We start from the raw sequence: 27,753 nt of genomic DNA, 5'->3' as shown, positions 1-27,753 counted from the left end.
ATACACCAGCACACTACACAAATAACTAATGTACACAACCCCATCTTAACCTGGAAAACCTGAACACCTAAAGTTCACTGTTAACCTCTCCATAACCCACCAAAAGTTAACTCCAACCCAAAATCATCCTGTAGTGATCTACCATTACTAAAAGGCCATAAGAGATCAGGTAATTCCCACGGCTCAAGTCGGGTTGTCGGCGTGTTTGCCCCGCTGGGTTAGAGCCTTACACGCACTCCAGGCTCTAAATCGCTCAGTAGATGTTAACGCCGGGTAGGAGGCATTATATGCTAATCCCCACATCGGTGCCAAGGGTAACGACTGATCTCTGATTTGAGATCAAACTTGCCAGAGCTTTCTAACAGGGAATGCTCGTCTTTGCGAAAAGTGCGAATTTTTCTACGTGGAGGTTAGATGTGTGAAGTGTAATTTATGATGTGAAATAGTTTAGTTAAATTATTCTGAAGAGGGTGTGTGCCCTAGGGCAGTCTTGGAGGGTTGTTGTTGGTTGCTGTCCCTCATGGGTTTACGATCACATCACGATTTTAAAGTCTACTTGAAGTACATCGTTGATTGTGGAAGTTTAAGATTATTATAAGGATTATCATGGGCTTCTTCAGTTAGAAAAAGTGTAACGACGATTTGACGTTTGGAATCTTGCCCAGTTTTCAGGGGGGAAAGAATGGGATCACGGACTTGGCAAAACAGGGAATCTTATTAAACAAGATGTACAATAGAAATAACAAAATGTTCAGAATATTCAAATTAAAAATAGTGAAAAAATGAATTAAGTTTAATCGACACTGTACACACAACACCAATTGCAGGTTGTGCCAAAATAAATCATCGTGTGTTCTGAGAGTTTAAAATCCACTGGAGTTTCAAGAAAAGGCTAAATTTACAAGGAGCTAATAATGTTTCATGTAAGAAAGTTAAATCTCTTGTTTAGCTATAATTTAAAAGGCACTGGTTTTGTCTAGCATTTATTAGTTTTTCATCGCAATACTGTAGATCGAACGACATGATTAACTACACAGCGGCAAGCCTCAAAATAAAAACTGAACACCAGAATTCGCTCAGAATCAAATCTCTCACTAGACCTTGATCTCCTCCAGTCGCGAAAATCACCGTTGGCAAAACGACGTGTGAAATTTGCCATGATGAGTTTAATCTCCTAAGTGAGCTGATCTAAGTGAACTGTCTGTGTCAAGGCAGCAGATTAGTATCCAGATCCATAGAGAGGCATTTAGAGGGGTGAACTGTCCACGAGGTTTCTTTCCCTGACTTTACTGTCACCTAAGATGAGTCGAATCTCCTAAGTGAACTGTGCTAAGTGAAGTGTCTGGGTCAAGGCAGATTAGTATCCAGATCCATAGAGGAGCATTTAGAGGGGTGAAATGTCCACGAGGTTTCTTTCCCTAACTTTACTGTCACCTAAGATGAGTCGAATCTCCTAAGTGAGCTGATCTAAGTAAACTATCCGTGTCAAGGCAGCAGATTAGTATCGAGATCCATAGAAGAGCATTTAGTAGGGTGAACTGTCCACGAGGTTTCTTTCCCTGACTTTACTGTCACCTAAGATGAGTCGAATCTCCTAAGTGAACTGTTCTAAGTGATCTGTCTGTGTCAAGGCAGCAGATTATTATCCAGATCCATAGAGAAGCATTTAGAGGGGTGAACTGTGTCCACGAGGTTTCTTTCCCTGACTTTACTGCCACCTAGGATGAGTCAAATCTCATAAGTGAACTGATCTAAGTAAACTGTCCGTGTCAAGGCAGCAGACTAGTATACATATCCATAGAAGAGCATTTAGTAGGGTGAACTGTCCACGAGGTTTCTTTCCCTGACTTTACTGTCCCCTAAGATGAGTCGAATCTGCTAAGTGAACTGTCTGTGTCAAGGCAGCAGATTAGTAAGCCTTTCCAGATCCATAGAAGAGCATTTATTAGGGTGAACGGTCCACAAGGATTCTTTCCCTGATTGAACTGTCACCTAAGATGAGTCGAAGCTCCTAAGTGAACTGTCCGTGTCAAGGCAGCAGATTAGTATCCAGATCCATAGAAGAGCATTTAGTAGGGTGAACTGTCCACGAGGTTTCTTTCCCTGACTTTACTGTCCCCTAAGATGAGTCGAATCTGCTAAGTGAACTGTCTGTGTCGAGGCAGCAGATTAGTAAGCCTTTCCAGATCCATAGAAGAGCATTTATTAGGGTGAACGGTCCACAAGGATTCTTTCCCTGATTGAACTGTCACCTAAGATTAGTCGAAGCTCCTAAGTGAACTGTCTGTGTCAAGGCAGCAGATTAGTATCCAGATCCATAGAAGAGCATTCAGTAGGGTGAACTGTCCACGAGGATTCTTTCCCTGACTTGACTGTCACCTACGATGAGTCGAATCTCCTAAGTGAGCTTATCTAAGTGAACTGTCTGTGTCAAGGCAGCAGATTAGTGACCAGATCCATACAAGAACATGTAGAAGGGTAAACAACTGTCTACTTACACCACGAGGTTGTTCTTTCCCTGACTCTCCTGTCACCGCAGCCGCATCATCAAGGTCGCTGTCATCCAATCATCAGCTCAGCTGGGAAATGACGGAATGTAACCTCCTTCTGCATCCAAGGCCTTGGAGCGTCGCTGATCTGTTCTGGTTCAACGACATTTCGTTTGTTGAGTAAATGTTTTGCATTCGGTTTAGATCAAGTGTCTCTTCATGAAGTAGATGTGACGTTTGATGTATGGTGACTAAAGTGTTAAAACGTACCAAATTTATTCTGTGATCATAAATTTTATGTTTTAGTTTGATAAAGTGTCGTGTTTATGAGTTTTGATTTTGGTAACGACGAGGTGTCTCTTCATTATGTATCTGCATTGTCTTTTGAATTGGGATATTTAGGTTTTTAGATCACATTGGTTTAGTTTCGTTTTATAAAAATTTTTGGTTTTAGTAATTTCTTTTATGTTCACACTTGATTAGTGCATGGAGTATAATTGCTTGTATTTTGCAGTGTGGTGAGTTTGGTTTTAGAACACAAATGTAGAAAGTTTTTGTTTTTGTAACTGTATTTCGTATTTGGGGTAAATGTTTGATATGTCTTCTGATAAAGTAATTGCTGTGTATTTAAGTGTGGTGACTAATTAATTTTATTTTGTAACATTATTTCAATAATAATTTCTAAAAAGTTTTACCCCATCTTTTTATTCGATGTTGAACCAATGTTTAACCATGCGAAAATTGTATCCTTGAATTTCAAAATTTGCATTGGTGTAAACATTATCTTCCAAAACTATACAAAATGTAAAATATTTTAGGTAGAATTCCTCAACAGTTCAATATCATCTAATATCCTAGAAAGCCTACGCATGAAGAATATCATCTAATATTTCCAACAAGTTCTGATTTGCAAATGGCCTTTGTCTCACAAACTCCAAAATCGAATGGCGTAAATATTATTTCCATTCACAAGGATGATCACAATATTTATGAACTCAAAAATAACAAACACCCCGTTCATCATATATAACACCTAATTATACTTTTCTCCAATTACTCTAACACAATTTACGCAGAACACTTTCGAACACCACGTTCCATACAATTCTCGTGCACATCCAGAATTTCCAGAAAAGAAATTTGATTACCTTTCACCTCCGGCCTTACAGTTTCTTCTTGTGCAATCCTCGCCGAAGCCCTACTTAGCTGCCCACAGTCCATAGTTGCCACAGGCTCGGGTACGTCACAAGACAAATGTCCTGGAGTCATTGTCTTAGTGACATCACACTTCGCTGCTGTCTCTTGCTCGTTGAGTAATGGCAAATGAGTTTTACGTGTCAATTAGGTCTCTTTGCTGTAGTACAAGCCGACATAGAGGTTTAGGATAAGGGTATTTTGTTTTGATATTGGAAATAGTTGGGTTTGGTTAGCTATTTCCAGCTGATTTGAAGAAAGGCTACAAACATTTCAAAAATTAGGTAAACAATATACCTTCCTTGAAAAGCTATCAGGATCAAATGATTCGTTTATTGGGTCTACAATTTGTTTGCTTTTAGGTGCTTTTGAATAGTCTGATAAAAATGTAGTACAATGTGAATTATACCAAATTAGATGCATACCACCACACCAGAGTATTTCAGGGTAGAGATTAGTGAAGAGTGGATCAGGTTTGAATTAGTTGGTACGATCCTAGGAAACGTCAATGGAATTGGAATCCTAGGAATCCTAGGAAAATCAATCAATTTTCATAGTACGAAACTGGACCCAGCTGTCAATGATCATTGGGATTTCAAATCAATTGCTCAGAAACAGCTTAGTCAGTAACAATGCTATCTTCACACTTATAATTCAAGACGTTCTTCAGTCATCATCAAAATCTTCGTATTCGTACAAAGCCTAATCTAATTTTATCATTTCGCTAATAGCGGTTTTATGGTATTAACATACAAAAGTTGGATTCTGCTGTAAGAATTTTTTTTTTAACCAAATACTTCTTATTGATCAAACCTACTCTATTGATTGTCACCATGTGGACATCTGTGAATGATTTTCCACATGATCGCTTCCCAGCTCTCGGTCATGAACTGGTATTGAGATGCAAATCCACTCTGACAAACCTTGACATGGTTAATGTGGAATAAAAGACGGTTTGTTCCTCATGAAAGAATCCACTTTTGCTCAGGTGGCATTTACACTCACCTCTCATTGGTACTCAGCTAGGGCCTTGGTCCCGATAAATGCAATTAATTGCTAGTGATTAAAATGTTTCTGGATTGCAGGTTTGAAAGATGAGAAATCGATACTTGCAGATCGGAGAGTAGGCCTACTTAATATTATGTATCTGGGTAGCTTAAAAAGGGCGTGTTGTTAGAATCTCGTCTATAAATTCGATTCTTTAGGGTTGCACGTTCAATCCTCGCATATCCTTCAGATTTTAGGAGTCTATACAGTTTTTCCTGAAACATTTTGGCGTTTTCTATCACGAACTGCCCCTGTCGTCGAAACTAGAAAATCTTGATTAGTTTTCCAAAAAAGTTTAGTTTAGTTTATTTTAGGATGGAAGTTGTTTTTTGTTTGTCGTAACAAAAGTGTGAAATACAATTTTTATTTTAAAACTGGACCTGTCAGTTCTTTCTTCGTCGGGTTTTAAGTAATTCTAAAGAATCGGCAAATCTTGAATTTGACCATGAATTTTCTTACATGAATATGCAAAATTAAATATTTAATTTTAATGTTAAAACCGTTGTTAGTTTTAGATTCAAAATATCAGATTTTAATGTGGCCTCCAACTGAGTCAGGGTCACTCTTAAGAGATCCAATATTGAATGTAAAAGGTTATTTGGCTTGAACTCTTAATTTGATTTGAGACATGTGATATTTTTCATTGGGTAGAGTTTCACGGCTAATTCGTCATAATTTAAAAAAAAAAAAACTAATTTACATCATCTGCTTTACAATAGTACTTACTTATTATGTGTTTTGCGTGTGCTCTCTATGAGTGTATTTATCAACAGCATAAAACAAATGAAATATTTAAATAGAAAATAAAAACGTTAGAATGAAATCAAGGGTGAATTTTTTATGAATAGTAACGATGGAAAGGGAACTAAATCGTCATCCATGAATTTAAAATGGAGGATACTGAAACTGATCCAAAAATAATTGTGCTCACTAAGCACTGGAAGGTGTCAATTTTGCTATACATGTAAAATATCTGGTTGATAGTGAGTATCATAGTAAAATGATTAAGCGGTTTATTTAGCCTTGAACACCTAAATATCAGCGGGTCAAGTTGATCATTATAGCCAAGGTTAGATAATTATTTTCTAGCTATACTTATGTGTAAAGTAGAATATGTGAATCATGTTTAATTAGTCATATGGTGTAGTAAATTGTGTTAATGATGTGAGTCAGAAAAGGGGCAATAAGAGGCGAAGTGGAAATTATTATTGAATGTGAACACCAGCAACATTTTGATTATTCTCTCATATAATTTTCGGAGCTGAGGGATTATAGTGCTCATTTAACACTCTATAGGTCACCGGTTCGATCCTGAGAGGACAGTATTTTTATTTTAAAGTTCGATCAAATGTAAGTAGATCCTGTGCTTTATGGTAAATGTAAGTAAAATATAATGTGTAACACGAGTCCAAAATGCCTGTATTCGAGAAACTTTCCATCCAACTTATTTCATTTGATTACACCCAGCTGTCTCTGATTATTGGTAAATGGTCCCGGCTAAATAAAGACGTGGTCTAAGTAACAAAGCTACACAAGGCATCTCACTCCATTCTACTTTCATATTTCGTTCATATTTTGGTTAAAATGCTAATTTTAATTGGAGACCCCAATATAAAGTGCCACTGTAAAGTTAATAATTTCACTGAAATCGACCGTAAAGACCTTTTATACTTTTCTTTGTCCAAAGTGAGCTTGTATTTCGTTTACTGATGTATTTAATATCTGCATTATTCAAAGATGCTATAATTTAGTTAATAGTTAAAAAAACAATGGCATAATAATAAATATGGTACAATATACCAAAACTCCCATTCCTTGATAGGCAAGAGTTTAACCTAAGCTAAGTTTAACTAAAAGCTGTAAGGGAAGTTCTGAAACAATGAGCAACAAAGTAATCAAATTTTCACAAATTTTTCATGCATAAAAAATCGTTTACCTTTCATAAATAGTTATTTGTGTAACTAGTGGTGAAAGTGGCACTTTGCTGCACACGAGAGCAATGCTTACGCACGAGCCGCAGGCGAGTGCGGAATGATCTCGAGTGCAGCAAAGGCCTTTTTCACTCGTGTTACACATTATATTTTTCCTACAGTCACTATAAAACATAAATAATTAGTCTTTCAAACACTATACAACACGTTTTTAGGTTCAGCTACAACACAATTACACAAATGGTGCCCTGGAGAAAGTAGTACCCGTGGTCCGTATCACTCCGCTATTTTTCCTCGGCAAGAAATGTGCTCCGTCTTTTGAGAATATAGTTCCGTATGTTTTTGTAATTTGAAGTGGTTTCCGCGCCTAAAAAAAATGCTTTAAAGGTATTTTCTTGTTTATTAAGACCGTAGGAATGTTTTAAAAACGTTTAAAAGAAAAGTCCAGAAAGTTCAGAAATACCAAAACTATAAACACGAAATGACAGGTTAAATCGTAGTTATAACTAGCTGTGTACCCGTTCTACGCACGGGGATCTTATAATATTCAGTTGAAACCTTCTTATATAACGAACAGCAGTTGGTTTGCATATTTTAAGATATGCTGGCCAAACTATTATACATAGCTTCATTTTATGTTGTTTTTTGTTGTTCCGGATCGGTATGACAATCAATAAAAGGTTAAATTACCTCTGTGTCTGCCGGTCGATCCTATAACGGTAGGCTTACTTTTATTTTTACTATCTGATCTCGTTTGCATGGCTCAATCACGTCCTGGTTGAAGTTCGTTCGCTACGCTCACTCACCTGTATGTTGGAGCTCGTTCGCTGCGCTCACTTTCCTTCAGGTTAGCTCGTTCGCTACGCTCACTTGCCTTCAGGTTAGCTCGTTCGCTACGCTCACTCGCCTCCAGGTTGCAAATTAGCTGTTGTCATAAATGTAAAAGAAATAATAGTGCTAGTGCTGCACCCTGTTGGTAATCCTTGTAACTTTAATGCTATTGAACATCACAGAACAGAACCAACTTGTTTAATTGAAACAGCTGTTAAGATTCAATAATTTCATTTCTCATAAGGTTAACATGGGCTTCCAGAAATTCCACGTCAAAAATCGACAAAAACTTGATTTTCAAGGGTTTACTGTTAAATATCTAACTGTCTCATATTCGATGAAATACGTCTAAAACCATCTCATATATGTATAGTATTTGGAAAATAAGTTTCAGGCGGGACAGTGCTATAGTTATTGAGGAGTAGTTGTAATAAAGTGCGTATTTTAGCGTTACCAAGAGAATGACAGATAGACAGACAGACAGACAGACAGACAGACAGACAGAAATTGAGATAAGGTTTGATTCGGTTTCTCTGACCTATGAAATGTAAAAATAACCAAAAAGTTCATTATTCTAAGCAATGTACAGACAAAACTCTAATTTTATTTATATAGATAGTCAATCAGCTGTTCATAGTATTATTATCTTTAAGTGTTGCCAACCTATTTCCAAGCGTACACGGATTACGTGCATAATAAAACCACGCTGTTTTGTGTTGTTTGGTTGGAATCCTGATGTGCGGCAAAGTATAAACCGTGCGGCAAAGTATAAATATGCAGCAATTAGCAGCTTTCTGTACTATAAACAGTACAGGGAAGCCAACTTTGTCGGGTGACTGTAGGAAAAGAATATTACTCTATAAACTAAACGCTGAACTATGTTCTAATTTAAAATGGCTTTGACTGCTCCATGTAGCTGTGAAGTCTACTTCAGTACCCAAGAGTCAATGGCATCACCTGGCTCGAAGCAATGCATTACGCTCAAGCAATTAACTACGAAAATCGAGCTAGTATAAATCAGCTGATATATTTCTCCCCGCGTTAACGACAGAAAGGACGCCTTAACGAGAGCGGCCGAGGTCGAGGAGAAAACGAAGCCGTCGTTAACGATGGTTACAATGCAACTCATCGTTTTTGTGCACCGATGTAGCCTAGATACGAGCAACCTCTTACGACTTTGAATGAACATTGTAAACAAAAACTGTAATAGGTATATTGTCGATGATGAGTTGGAAAACATACTTGCCGAGTTTTTTTAGGCTTCGTTTTCAATATTTAGATGGTTTTAGGGGAAGAAATATATTCCACTTTACCCTTACCTTCAAAATAATAGCTCAACAGCTGATTAAAGCAACATTCATTAAATACAAAAAAGTGTTGGGGGAGCTTCCTCTTAAACCGCATAAATGATGTGAACGAAGTGTAAAACACAAGGTGGGTTGCATATTGTTGTGCAAATACGTTATGTGTGGATTTGTACACATCAAAATATCTACAAATTACATTATGATAATTCAGCTTTATTTCTCGTTTTCTGCAATGAAATAAATTTAGAATTAGAATTATTCATACTGAAAGGTGCAACCGTTAACACCCGTAGAACAGATATTTATTTGTTAATTAAGACCGACATTGACTGTTTGTACTCATAACACACAAGATTTTCTAACATCATAAACTTATCATGACACAAAGATTAACTTTTTAGCCGTATGTAAAATATCATTTTGGTTATGTTTGTTCTTTTTAGGTTTTGCCAGTGGTTAGTGTTTTATTGAAACGCCAACTGTGAAATCAGCTGATTAAGCAAGCGATAATTCTCATGCCCGCACTAGAGCGGAAATTAGCAATTTTGCGTAGTGTTTACAAGTGTGGTAATGTGATCATTTCCACGCAGTGGTAGAAAAACAAATGTATAACAAAAACTTATTTCATCCGAGACGCCGTAATTATTTTACGAAAACATTACAAAGTAAACTACACAATAAAACCTAAACCGAGTCTAAAGTTTGCAAATCACTTTCAATAACTCAAGGTTTAACTATCGAGTAATCCGTGCCAAACCAATATGCCAAGGTTGAAGATTCAGGTTCGATCCTCGAATCTTCAGCTGTCAGAGTGAGTTATTGCCAATAGCTAACTCACCTGAAGGATGTACAGTAAGTACCCTTTCACTTAAGGCCTAGCCTCGGGAATGATCGCCTAAAAAATCTGCAAGCGAAAGCTCGGCGCCTGGAGCACAATGGCTTGTAAAAGTAATTAACTTTTGAATAAAACTCGTGCGTGAAAAGGCGAACGATATTTTCACCTGGAGGTTTCTTACGAAGTTTTGTGGCTTGAATAGAAAATAAGTACATTGTTATCGGTAAGAGTTTCGTGGATAAGTAAGTGTAGACTTTGGAAATTGTAAGTTAAATTAACTAGCGTTAAAAGTTCATTTCGATTCTTTGGTAGTACATTATCATTATCAATTGAGATGGGGACACCACCTAGGTGCGTATTTTAACCCAAATATGAGTGAAGGAAGGATGAGTGTAGAACGGTGTGAGATGATCTGTAGCTTTGTTACTGAAGATCAGCTGTTTTATTAGCTAGGATCATTTATTTAAATCCAAAGGATCAGGAACAGCTGGTTCAGCTTCGAACCATCAAAAAGCTACTGAATTTTCTCAGGATCGATCCATGTTCTATTTGTAGGCGAGCACTATACCACTCAGCTACCCAAACAGTGTAATCAATAATTTGTTTATCAAGGTTTAAAACCCGTTATTGCCTAATAGACGTCATAGAGTTAAGACGATTCTAGAATGAAAATATTCTAATAATTCAAGTAAAACCTTTAACTAGGTTACTGCAGATTCTATTCTCATGTGTAGTAAGTGCTTAAAGTGAAAGCACTTATTCTTGTATCTTGTAAAGAAGTTCAGTTAAGCCCGACGAAGAGTACTGCTGTGGATTGATTTAAGTTATTAATAGCTTGGTCCATCTTCGAACCTTAAACGTAGCTTACCAGTTTATTTTAATCCATCACAGGACTTAGATAAAGTTAGTCTTGTCAAACATTCTCTATCCACAAAAATACCGTTCTTCGAAATAGTATTAACACGCTGTTCTTTGGATCTGTCGCTAATAGCAAATTTAGTTTACTGCACACGAACAGCTGATAAGAAATAATGCTCAAGAATGAGAATGTTAATGGCTCATTAACGAAGCAATAAACGAGTAAGAATGACTAACAATGAGTCACTTGATTTATTGTTGCATCGAGTGAAAGATGTGGAGTCATACAGCTAGGTGAATCTTTGCTGTTGATTGAAGTCGAGGTACAAGAAAAAGTAATTGATATAAAGAGAGAATTTAGATAGTGAAAATATAATTGGGTTAATCGGAAGAGTCTGAAAAAGAGACTCTCCCTCTGCAACGTTTGAACATCTTAAATTCCGAATTAAAGTTGTCCCATGGTATTAGACGGTCAAAAACGTCTGAATCTTACATTGTGAGTGTCAGCAAAGAGTGGTAGACATCGGTGGAAGGAAAAAACATAGGTGTGCTATTCCCGTCATATTCTGACGTCACTTGGATTGCAAACAAAAGATCACCTGATTGTAAATGTCAAATTTATCATGTATTTGTTTTTATTTGATTGTTATTATTTTTATAATAATAAAAACAATAACAACCAAATCAAAACAAATACATACTAATTTGACAGTTACAATCAGGTGATCCTTTGTTTGCAATCCAAGTGACGTCAGAATATGACGGGAATAGCACACCTATGTTTTTTCCTTCCACCATGGGTAGACATAATATTCTCATATTGTAATTGTAGACAAGTTTAGAATGAAATTTGACGTAGTTAGACAAATCGAAAGAGTGGAAATGAGAACTTACTGTAGGCTGGCATATTTTGTCGCATCACTTATCACAATATAGAACACAAAAAAAGATAATATGTAATGTAATGCAAACTCTATGACCACCTCATTTAATTATATTTCATATCAACAATTAGCTACAGCTGGTTCAATGGATAGCATATCTACCTAGTAACCAAAAGAATCAAAGCGATAGTTTCATGATTTTTCCAACATTTGTTTAAAACAAACAAGAAAGAGTTATAAACTATCGGGTGATTGTTATTACAAACACAAAACATGTAATATGTATCAACTTACCTGTAACGAAAAAAATAGTTTACTTGGCCATTTTTAAGCTTTGTTTGAATAATGGCATGTTTTGAAATTAACTTTTCAATTGAGTCTTGACTTCTGTTTCTTAGGAACACGAAATGTTTTCGAAACAAAAAACTAGCGAACAGCTCGTTTGAATCCACTTATGTTATCTACAACACCAATCAAAGCCTTGAAAAAAAACTACAAAAACCCAACCACATCGCATCCCGACCTTGAACCCCGGCCTACGAGACCGAAAGTTGAAGGTTTGACTCCAGGGGGGCGAAGACCTGGAGGCCGCCCCACCCGGTGACCCCTTTCAACCTACACCTGTCTGTAACGCCGTAACGTAACGTAACGCAAACGCACCACGCCTTACCGCCGTTGTTGCCAAACCTCATCAAGTTGTCTGTCACTGTTGTGTAGGCCTGTTTACAAAGTATCGGTTACAGAATGCCAAAGGTGTCGATCGTCTGAGCACTTGAAGTTCTTCGATGTAATTTTGTTTTTTAAAGGGGGGTTTGGATGTTTATGGTTATGTTTTTGGTAACTACCGGTGAAAAAGTATAGTCTGATTTTATTCCTGCAGCGGCTTTAAAGAAATGGTCCTGACTGAAATAGCTGATCTTAGTCAGTAACAAAGCAACACAGATCATTCTACATTCATACTTCACTCATACTTGAGTTAAAATGCACACCTAGGTGGCGTCATCTACATCTCAATTGACAATGATAATAATGTCTGTTCAGCAAACGTTAAACATAGAATTAATGAATCAAATTTTATAAAATTAGGCACTAATACGAGTTTATCACAAAAACAGACCATATCCTAATTGAAAAAAGAGTTTATTTGTTCGATATATATTCCAAAAAATACAATAGATTTACTGCAATATACAGCTTTAAAATAGTCATTTTTACGATTTTAACTTTACAACCTAAAAGGTACACGTAAAACTACTACAAGTTAATAAAACTTGATATTCAATTAGTCAAACATTGAATGTTTAGACTGCTTAACACTGCTTATGGTATACAACCTAAATCAACTAAATTATATACCCCTGAAGCCCTTGTCCATCAATTATGGTTAAACTACTCTCTAAACAACAAGACTTTAAACGCCATTTTCATGTTCTAACAAAATTTATAGTCCGTCATATTCCCATTGGGCAAAAACGGCCGCTAACTCCATGTGCAAATCACTTCAATGGCCTCTGGAGTTTTTCACGTATGGGAAAATAGCAAACTGCAGCCTTCATAAAGACCTAAAACATTTACTACCTTTCACCCGCAGCTCACGTGCAAATAAATAGGTTGGGCGACTTTTAGTGATGAAACCAAAAGTGTGGACCTCCATTTACGTGATGGAAATATTCGCAATAAGAGAATGGAACTGCAAAATTCAATCTATATAAGATTGGATTGCCAAAAATAAGCCAAACGTTGCGGCATTCATCGAAAACCCAATTCCAGTTTTGTTATATAAAACCTTATTGCGTTTTGGTGCCTTAGTATGAAATTTGGTGCGTAAGGTAGAAAGAAAATTGTAATAACTAGTTTCGATACTCTACATCTACATGAATAAATGGAATTTCCGCTACAACATTGTCAAAAGTCAATGATATCACGTAAAAAAATCGTAGTACAGTAAATATGTTTAACAGCTGTTAATTGTAAGTTGCAAAAGTTTACTTGTCAAATTAGTTATTCCTAATTCCCAGCATTTTTGTGACAGCTGTTTCAACCATAAAATTGTGACTATATCTAAAGTGATAGTAGTAAATCTTACCACGATTCACATTACATACCCTATTACACGATTAATGCAAATAAAAACGTAAATTACATGATCCTTGACTGTATGGTAAAGACATCACTAATTACCCACGTTTCCAGCTACCTTTTACTTTACAGGGACAAGGGAACGGTAAGCCCCATAGACTATGGTGAAGAGGCTGTTAAGACTATGGTGAACAGGCTGTAACGCCCATAGACTATGGTGAACAGGCTGTTAAGACTATGGTGAACAGGCTGTAAGCCCCATAGTCTATGGTGAGGCTGTAAACCCCATAGACTACGGTGAACAGGCTGTAAGCCCCATAGACTATGGTGAGGCTGTAAACCCTATAGACTACGGTGAACAGGCTGTAAGCCCCATAGACTATGGTGAGGCTGTAAACCCCATAGACTACGGTGAACAGGCTGTAAGCCCCATAGACTATGGTGAGGCTGTAAACCCTATAGACTACGGTGAACAGGCTGTAAGCCCCATAGACTATGGTGAGGCTGTAAACCCTATAGACTACGGTGAACAGGCTGTAAGCCCCATAGACTATGGTGAGGCTGTAAACCCCATAGACTACGGTGAACAGGCTGTAAGCCCCATAGACTATGGTGAGGCTGTAAACCCTATAGACTACGGTGAACAGGCTGTAAGCCCCATAGACTATGGTGAGGCTGTAAACCCTATAGACTATGATGAACAGGCTGTAACCCCCATAGACTATGGTGAACAGGCTGTAACCCCCATAGACTATGGTGAACAGGCTGTACCCCCATAGACTACGGTGAACCGGCTGTAACCCCCATAAACTATGGTGAGGCTGTAAACCCCATAGACTACGGTGAACAGGCTGTAAGCCCCATAGACTATGGTGAGGCTGTAAACCCCATAGACTACGGTGAACAGGCTGTAAGCCCCATAGACTATGGTGAGGCTGTAAACCCTATAGACTATGATGAACAGGCTGTAACCCCCGTAGACTATGGTGAACAGGCTGTAAGCCCCATAGACTATGGTGAACAGGCTGTAAGCCCCATAGACTATGGTGAACAGGCTGTAAGCCCCATAGACTATGGTGAACAGGCTGTAAGCCCCATAGACTATGGTGAACAGGCTGTAGGCCCCATAGACTATGGTGAACGGGCTGTAAGCCCCATAGACTATGGTGAACCGGCTGTAAGCCCCATAGAATATGTTGAACCGGCTGTAACCCCCATAGACTATGGTGAACAGGCTGTAAGCCCCATAGAATATGGTCAACCGGCTGTAACCCCCATGGACTATGGTGAACAGGCTGTAAGCCCCATAGACTATGGTGAACCGGCTGTAAGCCCCATAGAATATGGTCAACCGGCTGTAACCCCCATAGACTATGGTGAACAGGCTGTAAGCCCCATAGACTATGGTGAACAGGCTGTAACCCCCGTAGACTATGGTGAACAGGCTGTAACCCCCATAGACTATGGTGAACAGGCTGTAAGCCCCATAGACTATGGTGAACAGGCTGTAGGCCCCATAGACTATGGTGAACAGGCTGTAACCCCCATAGACTATGGTGAACAGGCTGTAAGCCCCATAGACTATGGTGAACAGGCTGTAGGCCCCATAGACTATGGTGAACAGGCTGTAAGCCCCATAGGTGAACAGGCTGTAAGCCCCATAGACTACGGTGAACACGAACAGGCTGTAAGCCCCATAGACTATGGGGAACAGGCTGTAAGCCCCATAGACTATGGTGAGGCTGTAAACCCCATAGACTACGAGGCCCGTGGGAGGAGTCAGTCCTTACAAGACCGGATTAATCGATACGATGTTCCCGCCAAAAAAGGCATCTGCCACTTTTGCCGCGTAGTTTGTCTTTGTAGGCTGCAATCACTCCGGCATAAACCTCCAGAGCCATAAACCTGATTTATTGTCGCTCGGTGGAATCACATATTGTTGCGATTTCCCAACAGAAGCAGCGTGACCTGATTTCCAACGGTTAAGTCTTGTCTGTGACGTCACCATGAAGAATTTTACTGTTGCATGTAGAAGTTACACTTTTGTGGTTTGATGAATATCGTAAATTAGGCGGGGTTCTGGTATCTTATATCTAAGAAGAATGTAAAGGGTGAAAAGGTACAATGTAATAATGACAAGATCAACTTTAAAAGTTAAATCATATAATTTAGGTCAGAACGCTTAATGAACTAAAAGATGGTAGGCTCCACAGTTGAGGTAGAGAACCGAATCTTCCTTTTCGGGAGAAGACCACATCGTTGCACTTGAAGATACTGGCAGACATTTTGGCTACAGATTTTTGGAAATCGACTGAAATCAGTTGCAGGTTACAATTTAGATACAATCCAAAGACACAGTCTTCTCTAGAAGACCAAGTTTTGACTTAATTATAGTCAAAACGACCAATTACATTATGGTATGTTTTAAACGCTCATGTGTGACTTTCAAAGGAGAATTTTGATTTTTTTCTACTGTCTTAATTTTTGCGAATTTCTCTCAAACTGCTTGTGACATTTTGATGGACTTTTCATTGAACAAGTTAACCCATTGTTGTTTGCAAATCTGCTCCAATCATATCGTGCAAAGAAGAAATCTTACATATCTTGATGGTAATTTTCAAAGTATAATTGTTGCCAAATCCATTAGTCATTAGTTCATCCAGGTTTCCCATTTCTCCAACTCAATTAAGCGGACTCATAATATATCACAGCTACCAGAACCAGAGCGAGATTTGAACCAGTGACCTTCACAGGAGTTGCCCCGAATGCCTCTGCATCATAAATCGACCAGCGTCATTACTTTGAACATCGCCGACACGAAATGAACCTGTCAAGACGTCAAAATCTGAAACAAACCTACATATGAGTTGTGTAATATAATTTACTACTGTCATATCACTCTGTTTTGTAATTCATTTTACCAGTGTTGAATTTATACTGAAATATGCTGTGCTGGTCTCGAACGAATCATCTTCTATCTGACCGTTTCATTTAGGAATAGATTGTTTAATCGGTAGGTATTTTTCAATTATGACTTAACAACTTGTATGGGTGGTAGATATTTGATTGGTAGCTAGATGCATTATTTTTAAAATCCTACCTAAATAGCCCTCCAACAACTATTTTACAAACCTTGGCAAAAATGTTTGTTGAAAAAACTCCAAGGTTTATTTTATAGTGTTTGTACAGCATTTATCGGCTATCATGACTGGGTAGTGCTCTCCTACACTTAGAGGGTCAACGGTTCGATCCTGCGAAAAGTCAGTAGCTTTTTGAAGGTTCGAAACTGGACCCAGCTGTCCCTGATCATTGGGCTTTGAAATGATCCTGGCTAATGAAACAGCTGATCTTAACCAGTAACAAATCTACACATACACATATTCACAACAATCTATACTCATACTTCACTCATGTTTTTGGTTAAAGTACGCACCTAGGATGCGTCCTCTTCTCAATTGGTAACGGTATTGGTAATGATACATAATAAACATAAGCTTAAAGTGTCTACGTCTTCCACAGTCAAAGATTCTAGATTCACTGCATTCGAATTTTATATAAAGCTAAGAGTTCACTCAGAATATGTCACGGTGAAGTGGCATAGATATTTCAACTAAATACAGAAAATAATAACTGAACAAGAAGTTGTTAAAGCTTAGTTACCACTTCTTACTTAATTGTAGACAAACTTCCCAAACCAATGTTCATACTTTTGGGAGGAAATACACACCACCGCATAGACCACCACGAAATAATTCATACAGGTAATTAGTCAAACCACTTAATCTTCTAATACCACAATCATGCATAGCATCTCCCACGTTCGCGAATTTCAGACACCCATATATTACAGGTCCGAAAGCGAATTTTTAATACCACCCTGCAGGGATTTCCAACCGTTTTAATTGTGGCCGACATTTTGGACGCCAACAATGAAAGATTGCCCAAGTTTTTGCAGCTCGATGTTCGTTTAAGGCGTGTGCTCTAATTAATAAGCTCTAATGAAACCGTTTCAAATCTAGCTCAAGGTTTCTGTACAACTCGTGTGTTTTCCCGCTCGTGTAGGAGATTCCAGGATAGAAGTGTGTGAGGATAAAAAATTTAAGCTGCAAGATTTATATTTCCGTTTGATGTACCTTTTGGGTAGACTTCCGTATCTGTTGGCACAAACAACCGAATGAAAATATCGATCAATATATTATTCAATATATCGTTAATTCGAAGTAAGGTTAACCTAACCTAACTTACCAAACGATATATCGAATGAAACTATCGAATCAATATTTTCATTCGGTTGTTTGTGCCAACAGATACGGAAGTCTACCCTTAACCTATATGCTTGTTCTATAGCATTATGGCCAAATAGTAAAGGCGCATAGAAGAAAGGTAACTTTTCTGTGGTAAAGCACAGACAATTCACCTTAATGAAAACATTTAGATTTTGTAACACTAGAGCGTTTAAACGTCACCAATACGAAGCACGCTTTGAGGCTACAAATTGTACAGTTGGAAGTCTTGTACCAATCAAAGTCAAAGATAAAGAGTCTCTTAACTTTATCAAGAATGATAGTTATTGGAAAATAGTTAATTAATGTCAACAATTCATACCACACTTACGAACCCGTGTAAGTGTATTGCAAAGTTTTTAATAATAAATTAATTTATACAATGTTTAAAGTGTCTAATTCTATCTTTGATAAGCCCACTCAGTCACTCAGTCGCTTGAGAAGATTACAAAATAAGTATGACAGTATAGTGTACGTTGACAAGTATACCATTACAATCGTCACAAAAAGAAATTATTATTTAAGGAGAAAATCAGAGTATGCCTACTTAGAATAAAGTTTTGTATCAGGCTCAATTAGTAGGGACCAAATTATATTTGTTATGGAGAGATTTTACCTTGAAGTATTCTCCTCAAGTTGTTAGTAACAAAGCTATCATCCTACTCAATCCACAACTTCTATCCCTGACGGTTTAATTCTACTAATTACCATTTGCTTTAAGCAATAAGAATTTATGAAACAAGATATTGTTTTAACAACAGTAAAAACGTCAATCTTTCAGGCATGAAAGTTTATTTTGTTGAAGAACCATTTTCATCCTTTTTTACTCATTCGTTTGAACTATCCTTTCGCCGCGAACCATTATTTTAGTTCGAATTATCCTTTAACGTCTTTGAAATCGCAATATTTATTTCTGATTCGTCATTTAAAAAAAAATATCGTCAGGTAAACCAATAAGTGACATTATACGGGGTGCATAGTGAGCGAAAGAGAGAAGATACGTAGATGCAGTGTGTAAGAGAGAGACAGAGAGCGGCCACTGATACCTGGACGACCTTGCTGCTTTCTTTACGTAATTTCATTCATTGACCAGAGCGGGGTCAGCCAAGGTCATTAACCCTGCTCTGGTACTTTTCCTACTTTTGCATGCATTTTTATCGATATATTTCCATGTTAGAGTAATTTATCTTTTCTTTGTATGACCGTGTGTCTCATCTTGAACGTATGTTTGGCATTTATTTAAAAATACAAATTCCACAAACGCTCTATCCTTTGATCCTTTGACCATAGATACAATTTTGACCACAGTATAGCTCCAATTTCTTCGGAAAAAGACTAAGAAGAAGACATCAATAAATTCTAAACTCGAAATACACGGTTCAGATAAAATTTCAATATAGTGGCTTACTCTTTACGTCCAACTTGCAGCCACATTCCCACACCCCGAATTCCCAGCTGTGAAGGAATTCTGGGTACTGACAGTTTCCATTGTTGCAGTGTATCGGTCACGTGAGTGGATGTCACATCAACCCAGCTGTTACTTGTGGACTCCTAGTGACTGGACACATCAGCATCCTCAAAGGAGCTTTCTACATCATCGTGCAATGCATCGGCGCCATTGGAGGATCCGCTATTCTGAAGGTAGGCAAGTGGTTGTCAACCTAAAGTGGTTTGAAGATTTTAAATCTTTTGAAGATTGATGTTGACGAGTAAATTTTGCTGGAAGGAAATGTGTAATTTTTTTCTTTGATTAAAGGACTGGATGATCTCTAGTCATTTATAGATAGTGTTTTACAATATTCCTTGTTTTTCAGTTCCGTTTGGAACTTTGTTTTAAATAAGAAGGGATAATGTTGATTATCTTCTTCAATAACTACCTACCAAGAAGACCTTTCATTGCCAAGTTATTCTGAACTCACCCAATTTAAAGTAACTCTCTTCCTCACAATTTCAGTTCTCAGCCTATTAGTGTAGTTCACGTAACACAGAGCAATTTAAAATCGGATAATTAGCTTTTAATTCTTGTAAGTTTAGTCATCATGATATGTAGGAATTTCATTGAATCATGCTCTTAGAGGGGTGGAATGAGATTCCTTTGTAGTTTTGTTACTGACTTACATCAGATGCTTGAACCTATTTTTTAATCCCGATATCCAAGGTTAACTGGGTCCAGTTTTGAACCATCAAATACTATACGCTGGAACCGGCTATCTTTAATTACTTGCACTGTAACCCCAGGTGCCAAGCTCATTTTCTCCAAATATATTATTTCTTTCAAGATGCATTCAATATTATTACACATCCTTTAAATTTAAACCCTTTTCTCAGTGGGATTTTCATGATAAGTGTGATAGGGTAAGTAGAGAAGAAGATCGATCGCTTGTAGGGTCAAAGTATTGTGGAAATTTGTTCTTCGGCTGTTTAATTGATGAAAATATTGGCCGGAAATTTTAGATTCGTTGAAGTAATCTATCTTCAGTACAAGCTAAATTTCAATGGATGAAGATGTAACTTGAATTTGAAGTTGAAGCGTTTCCTAAGGTTGGAGATTCTTTTTCCCGTAGGGTAAAGCAGCAAGTGTTTATCAAATGACACAGGTTTCTGCTAGTGAGTGATCAGATAGGGAATTCATGAAGATTGTGTTTTATCTTTTAGAAGTTCAACGTGTCTTTGAACTGCTAGAACACTGGCTGACCTTTCGGATTGGTTGCAACAATCGATCTTTGGGGCAAGCTAAATGCTCCACAAACTGATTGCTGCAATGCATCTGGAACGTCTGAGTATTTTTGCTGTTCAACACGGTCATCTTCCATAGCCCAAGATTCGAGAACAAAAATCTTGTTTACTTCTAAGACACAGAGAGTTTCTCAGGTGACAAAGTAAAAAACCATTATCCAACAACTTATCCGATGTTTCTACAGGTGATCACTCCACCCGCTCAACAAGGCACCTTGTGCATGACCGAGGTCAACTCCGCCGCCGGTCTGGACGCCACCCAGGGCTTCATCACCGAAGCTGTCATCACGTTTGTGCTCGTGCTCACCGTCCAGGCCGTCTGTGACTCCCGCAGGAAGGATCTTGGCAACGCCGCGCCCGTCGCTATTGGTCTGGCCATCACCACCTGTCATCTAGCCGCGGTGAGTTCCACAGCACCTAATATTATTTCAAATAAGACCAAAGATTGATTCTCATAAGACCAAAGATTGTTTCCCATAAGGCAGAATAAGACCAAAGTCCCATAAGACCGAATTGTCTTTGGATTCAGCCACAGGCCAGGGAAATGATTCAGCTAAGCTAACTGAGAGTGGCAATTTGATAAACAAAACACGACCATCTTAGCATTCTCTATGACTTTAAGGTTTTTCATGAAGATCTTTTGATTCCTTCTCGAAGCCCGGGGAGTTGCAAATTGCTAAAGACCAAGCAAGTTATAACTTGGCTTATTTATTATTGAAGGGTGGGAGCAGAATTGAGAGATATGACCTTCGTGGATTTGTTATTGACGAAGCTGCTGCTTCAGCCTAAATGTTAACATTTTCTGAAGATCCCCTCATTAGTCAAGCTCAAGTACTTGTAAATTGTTATAACATTCTATTCTATCAGAAAGTGGCGAACATTGGATGCGTATTTAAGCTGAATATGAATGGTTTGGTAGAATGGGCTAAAACAACCTTTGTAGGTTTATTACTGATGTTCACATTAGTATTTTCATATATAGTTACTATTTTAAATTTTTTCTGACATTTTTGTCGTTCTCTAGATCAAGTACACCGGCGCCAGCATGAACCCTGCGAGGTCATTCGGCCCCGCTGTCATTGGAAACCACTGGGACAACCACTGGGTAAGATTAGAATTATGCCTAACCTAACCTGCAACCTAGCCAATTCAACAACTACTCCCAAACAGCACTGACCTATGCTAACCTTTTATTACAGCTACATGACATCGAATTGTTAAGCCGACGAATTTCCATGTATGTTTTACCTATATCGGCCAGTATAACAGTATGTGAGAATATATTACCTACCCTATCTGACTAAAAATAAAATAATTCTCGCTATCACCATCAAGTTGTCAAGCAATCAGTCAAAACTATAATGTAAATTTATAAAAATTAACAATTGTACATACATAAGTTTGACATACCTTTACATGTAATATTTGTCTTCCTTAGACCGATTTCATAAACCTCGTGTTTACTAATACTAGAGGTCGTCCAGTGGTCGAAAAATCTGCCAAACATATGTGATGTACAGACTTCTCTACTTCGCCCCATACTGTAAATAAAACATGTAATTAGTATTTCTTCCATTTGTTTTGATTTTCTGTTTATATTTCGTTGTTATTTCGTCACCAGCATAGCAACCCATAAGGCCCATGTTATTTTTTTATTTTCAATTTATTTTATGTGGCGATTGTTGAGCATATTTTAATTTATAAAAGGATTCTGCACATCTGCAGGAAAATATCTTTTTAAGAGTAGGCCCTATGTGTAGTTTTCCTCTGTGATGCACACGAGCTGAGAAAAAAGGTTTTAAAGAAACATGCTTGCCTATTAATATATAGATTCTATCCTCTAAGACTTTTTGTATGTGACTGATAAAACTTATTGATTGACATTTTTATGTTCTCACATGGGTTTAGGCCTGATAACCAATGTGAGGTAGCATAAAGTAGTAGACACAGTTGTCTACTCCTTTAATCTAGGCTGGTAGGAAACCCTTGGTTTAATGCTAACAAATGATAACAATTGTAACATCTTTTGATTATACAGGGCGTTTATAAAAGAATCATCAGGTTTTAAAACATTTTATTGACGTTAATGTTAAACAAATATGGCTATAAAATATATCAACAGAAAGGAGAACTCTTAAATTTTTCATAGATACCCCTATAAGTGCTAGATGCGCCGTCCATTAGCCGTGGAGCAAGTTTCCAATCTATGTTGTAAATCGTCCCATACACCGGCTAGCATCGCAAGGTTCATTGATTCTACAGCATTGTGAATTCGTCCACGGAGCTCTTGAAGTGTTTGAGTCATTGGCATTATAAAAACGTTGTAAAAAATCACACAACGAAAGATCAGAAGATCTACGGGGCCATTTGAGAAGGGTCAAGTCATTATCGTTAAATCTGCCAATCCACCTCAGTTTCTAAGAGAACTCTTGCGCGACTTCTACTTTTACTTTTCAATACACCTCCAGAGTTCTTAAACTGGCGATACCACCTTACCACCTTAAAATGCTTTAGTGTGTCTGTCTAAAATGACTCCGAAACTCACGCTGGACGGTTATTAAAAATGCACTTAAGTCAATGAAAAACACAGATTTTTGTTCTTGAGTTGTAATTATTTTGCAAACATGCAAACACGTCCAATAAAAAACCAAGACTGATTATTGAACAGCTGATTATAAAACTTGGAAACATGCTTTTTAAGCACATGTTTCTAATATTAATGTGAAACAAGAATTGGGTGAGGTACATGCCATTAAAACTTGATGATTCTTTTATAAACGCCCTGTATTTGTACATGTTTTAGTACACGTCAATTTATCCAAATGTGTCGTAAGACTTTTATTATATTGTATGTGTAAACAACATACCTTGACGCTGACATAACTTGACGCTGACATACCTTGACGCATTACTGTTCCAGGTCTACTGGGTGGGCCCAATCCTAGGCGGGGTCGTGGCTGGAGTTGTCTACAAGGCACTCTTCAGGGCTAGGAAGGCCGACGAGGAAGCCAGCTCTTACGACTTTTAAACTCTTCGAATTTCTCCCTCTTCTGGGAGCCTCTATCCCACAACGCCATCGTCACTGCTTTGAAATCAGTTTTTTCTCACACCAACTCTGCAAATAGAAAATAGCTATTGTAAGACGTTCACTTGTTTTCAAGACAGGGAAATGGAATTAAGTTACTTTAAGTTCAAACTTTGAATATTTGTTGAAAATCAAGGAGGATTTAAAATTGACACCTCCGTGAATGACCCTAAAGTCTTTTCAATTTATTTTCGTAAAATTATATAACAATTTAAACCATTTTTTTCTATTATATTAAAATTTACAATATAAATTTATTACTGCACTGGTTCAAATAAAAAAACGTGACAAAAGCGTATTCATATTGAATTGTATTTATTCTTTCATTATTCAATGTAAGATACTATATGGTTACTCAATTAAAATCATTTGCAAAATCAATTAAATTCGAAATTTTGGATTTGTAATATTTGTTGTAAATTTATTTTCTTAACTGTAAAAGTAATGAGCATGAACTTATTAATTTACAAATATACATCATAGGTAAAAAAAATACAGTATTAAATTATTTTGGTGTCTGAAACAACCACAATTTGAGTTGAATAATTTAAATCCTTTCCCTGCACAAACTAATTACGATGTTAAAATGTTCTTTTTATTCCACTCCTTTTTATCCAAGCTTTGTCATATACGACTCATTTAATATTAACCCACAAGAATTAGCTTAATTTATCTTTTAGCTGCATAGTAAAATTATTCAAACTGATTTCGTTTGCTTGACGAGAGTTTTATGTTTAAGATTTTTATTGTATATTTCTCATGTGCCTTTATCTGTATGTTCGAATTAACTGCATTCAGAGTTAAGTACCTTTCACAACAAGAGTTTCATTGCAAGCCTTCATTTAGAATAAAGACCAGTATAGTTGTAAGTATTTACCAAAGAACTGCAAAATTGTCAGTATACACACGTAAATGACTTGAAACAGTAAGCAATAAGTGCATTTATTTTGTTTATTTAGTGTAATTTATTATTTGTAAATATAGTTTTAATACGAGCTTCACCTATTTCATGTTTAATTTGAGTTAAATTACATGCTAGATAAGTTTAGATGTTAAGCTCTTCTACCTTGGTACTATTTTGGTGTCAAGAATAAAAAGATAAATGTAAAATACTGTTTTATTTCAACCTTTTTAGTCCAAGATTTGTTTGTATTTTGTATGAGATTTTCAAAAAGTGCCAGTTCGCTAGTCGCCGATAGGTGTCACCGACTAATGAAATAAAAGACTTTTGTTACCCTTGTCTGTTACCCATCTCATTCTTCCAAAGGAAGATATATCATATAACACTAATAATAACTCCGATGACTTAAGGTATGGGAAATATTTTAGTCATTGAATGATCAACCAAATTTGGCAACTAACGCAATTCAAATCATTATAGTTTTTACACTTATTACTCTTTAAACAATGCTAAATGCTCAAAATATGTATATTTCACCCAATTTATCACAGTTAGATGAATTAACGTAAGCCTTGAAAGTAACCGTCGATTTCGACGGGTTTCACCTAGTGGTGTCAGCTGAATTTTAAAACGTTTTTATTAGCTCACTTTCTTGTCCGGTAAAAATTTTGCAATCAATTTTATACTAACTTCCCGATGAGCTAGTGACTTGAAACTTGAAACATAGCTCACAAATAGAAGACAATGCAATATTATATCATTTAATTTTCATATTTCCCTTGGGCTAGTTTTCATTAACTCGCTATCTTGCAAATTTTGATAGGTACTTCCCGATGAGCTAGAGACTTGAAACTTGAAACATAGCTCACAAATGGAAGACAATGCAATATTATATCATTTAATTTTCATATTTCCCTGGGGCTACGCCCCATGGGCTTCCAAATTTTCCATGTTTACATTTTGAAAGAATGTAAATATATCGATTAATTTAAGTCAGCTGTAAATACTTAAATTTGACAGTTCGAAGAGCAGAGGTTACTTTTTAGTGCGTTTAAAAACGTTTTGATTTAAAAAAGGTTTTTAGTTATAAATTATTTACAGTATTCCAGAATTAGTTTTGCCAAGTGTTATTTGAAGGCTTCTGATTGGCTGAGGGAACACCATTTACCGCATTGATATGTCTCAGTGTCATCTGCCTCGGTGGAGTAGTGGTTAAAGTGGCGGGCTGATTAACCACTGGAGCAGGGTTCGAATCTCACCCATGGCAAATTTTTTTTGTCTTTGATTTTTTCATTTTCAGCAAGTTTGGTTTGGCTTGGTTTGGTTATGACAATTTAATTTTATAATTAAAACTTTATAAAATTGAAATTGAGCCATTTATAGTATTATTTTATGAACAGAACTATTTTTTCGATTATAACCCTTCATTAGTTTTTTCGTTATCAGCAAGTCTGGATAGTTTGGTTACGTTAGGACAGTTTATATAAAAACACACAACAACAATTTTATTTTATAAAAAAAAATGAATTTGAGGCATTTATAATTATATTTTATGAACAGAACAATTTTTTCGATTAATAAACTTTCATTGGATTTTTTTCATAATCAGCACGTTTTGTTGGTTTGGTTAGTTTATGACAGTTTCATTTCATAATAAACAATTATAAAATTGAATTTGAGGCATTTATAATTTTATTTAATGAACAAAACTAATTTTTCAATTAGTAAACCTTCATTATTGTCAATCAGAAGCCTCCAAATGACACTGTTGGCAAAACTAATCCTGAATAACAAATTGTGCGTGGTGTCACTAACCAAAGTGGGCCGCAGTTCGTCTAGTATCCGCTAGGTGCCTCTAGCCACAGTGCGCCGTAGTTTGTCTACTTACCGCTAGATGTCACCAAATTATGTAACGTAGAAGTTTATTAGTTTATTGGTAATTTCAAATTATTCTGGGAAAATAAACCAATATAGTCTAGACTTTAACAAAACTACCATTGATGAATTGAAAACTAATGGTTTATTTTGCGATTTAAAGCCTTGGTAGTTTATTATGAGTCCTCGGTATCCGTTGACACTCGCAGGGATCTTTGAGTAGCTAGAACATGACTACCGCGCTTGGCCGAACGAATAGCGCTTATATATTTTCTAGTGGCTTGTAGGGGCAGTAGCCCCTATGTATATATTGTAGTAATTATTTTGTACAAATTATTAGTCCCATGGGTTACCCTACCTTGATTATCGTTTAACATTATTGTATATTATAATATGTATAATAGTTATTACATACCTGCATAATGCATTTTGAGGTCTGCTCTGTTAAAAAATAAAAATTACAAAGGATTTTTCATGCGGTGTGTTTATAGTATAAACTTTCTAATCATAATACAACTAAGGATAATTTTCAATGATAATCTTCATGACTATTAATTAAATGTATATACATTTCTTTGAATATAGACAAATTCACTTAGATAAAATACATGGAGATAAATTTTTCAAATAAATGCCAATTTTTGTGAAAATTTTCCTTGTAAACTTGAACGGCATATTAGGATCTGTGGATATTAGTATTATTTTTGGCATGGAAAATACGTTTCCTTTGCCTACTCCAGTAATTACTACTAACTTTACACTTTTTCCAGTAATACCTAACACAACCAATCGTACTCCATTAACTAATCCAGACCCTAGCTTCATATTTCTAATGAGCATCACTATTGAACCAACTTTTAAAACTAATTTGTGTGGTGGCATTCCAGATCGTGCAATTAAATTAATATAGTCAATTGGTAGGTTCAACCTCTCTTAAGGGTTAGTATACATATTACAGTGCATATTACATATTACCATATGCTTTAAATAAAGTTAAACCACATGTTTTAATGTAAACAAAGCAAACATGACCTAGATTCCCATGTTATTTAAATATGAATTATTTTATTCTGTCACAACCTTTTGGTGCATAATTAAGAAAAATGAATAATTTTCCCCAAAATTTCATGCCCAGACCTTTAAAATGAGACCCCTCCCAGCTTTCTACGCCCTCCGGTTCGCTCACAATTTCATTGTAAAATTTTGGGCTTACGAATTAGATATATAGATGGAAACAGAATAATGTAAACTATTTGAAAAGCCGAGAGTCGTGTCTCTAGCCCGAGCGAGACCGATGATTGGCTTATAATAACCATAAAAACCAATACACCTCAGTTAAGACCATTGGGACTGCGAGCTTAGGCTTGGCAGTGCCCTCGCCGATTTTCTTCTATCGTAGTGTGATCGTAGGCGTAGGT

The 27,753-nt window shown here is 36.8% G+C and overlaps 1 protein-coding gene across 3 annotated transcripts in view; it reads left to right on the top strand.

The window, feature by feature from the left end:
* The window catches only part of LOC128992303 (aquaporin AQPcic-like), a 58,962-nt gene extending 34,312 nt beyond the window's left edge, over positions 1-24,650 (top strand). For all 3 annotated transcript variants that reach the window (XM_054415799.1, XM_054415801.1, XM_054415800.1), the window contains exons 3-6: positions 19,236-19,379; positions 20,660-20,875; positions 21,499-21,579; positions 23,395-24,650. In XM_054415799.1, the coding sequence (XP_054271774.1) occupies positions 19,236-19,379; positions 20,660-20,875; positions 21,499-21,579; positions 23,395-23,502 (549 nt within the window). In that variant the 3' untranslated portion in view covers positions 23,503-24,650. The remainder of the gene's footprint in view (positions 1-19,235; positions 19,380-20,659; positions 20,876-21,498; positions 21,580-23,394) is intronic.
* Positions 24,651-27,753: the final 3,103 nt, after the last annotated feature.

The sequence above is a fragment of the Macrosteles quadrilineatus genome, unplaced genomic scaffold (assembly GCF_028750875.1).
Source record: "Macrosteles quadrilineatus isolate MER2022 unplaced genomic scaffold, UCM_ALF_1.0 Scaffold_4__1_contigs__length_99947679, whole genome shotgun sequence".
Classification (NCBI taxonomy): Eukaryota; Metazoa; Arthropoda; class Insecta; order Hemiptera; family Cicadellidae; genus Macrosteles; species Macrosteles quadrilineatus.
Note: the sequence above shows the minus strand (reverse complement) of the source record. Positions and strands in the feature narration are given on the sequence as shown.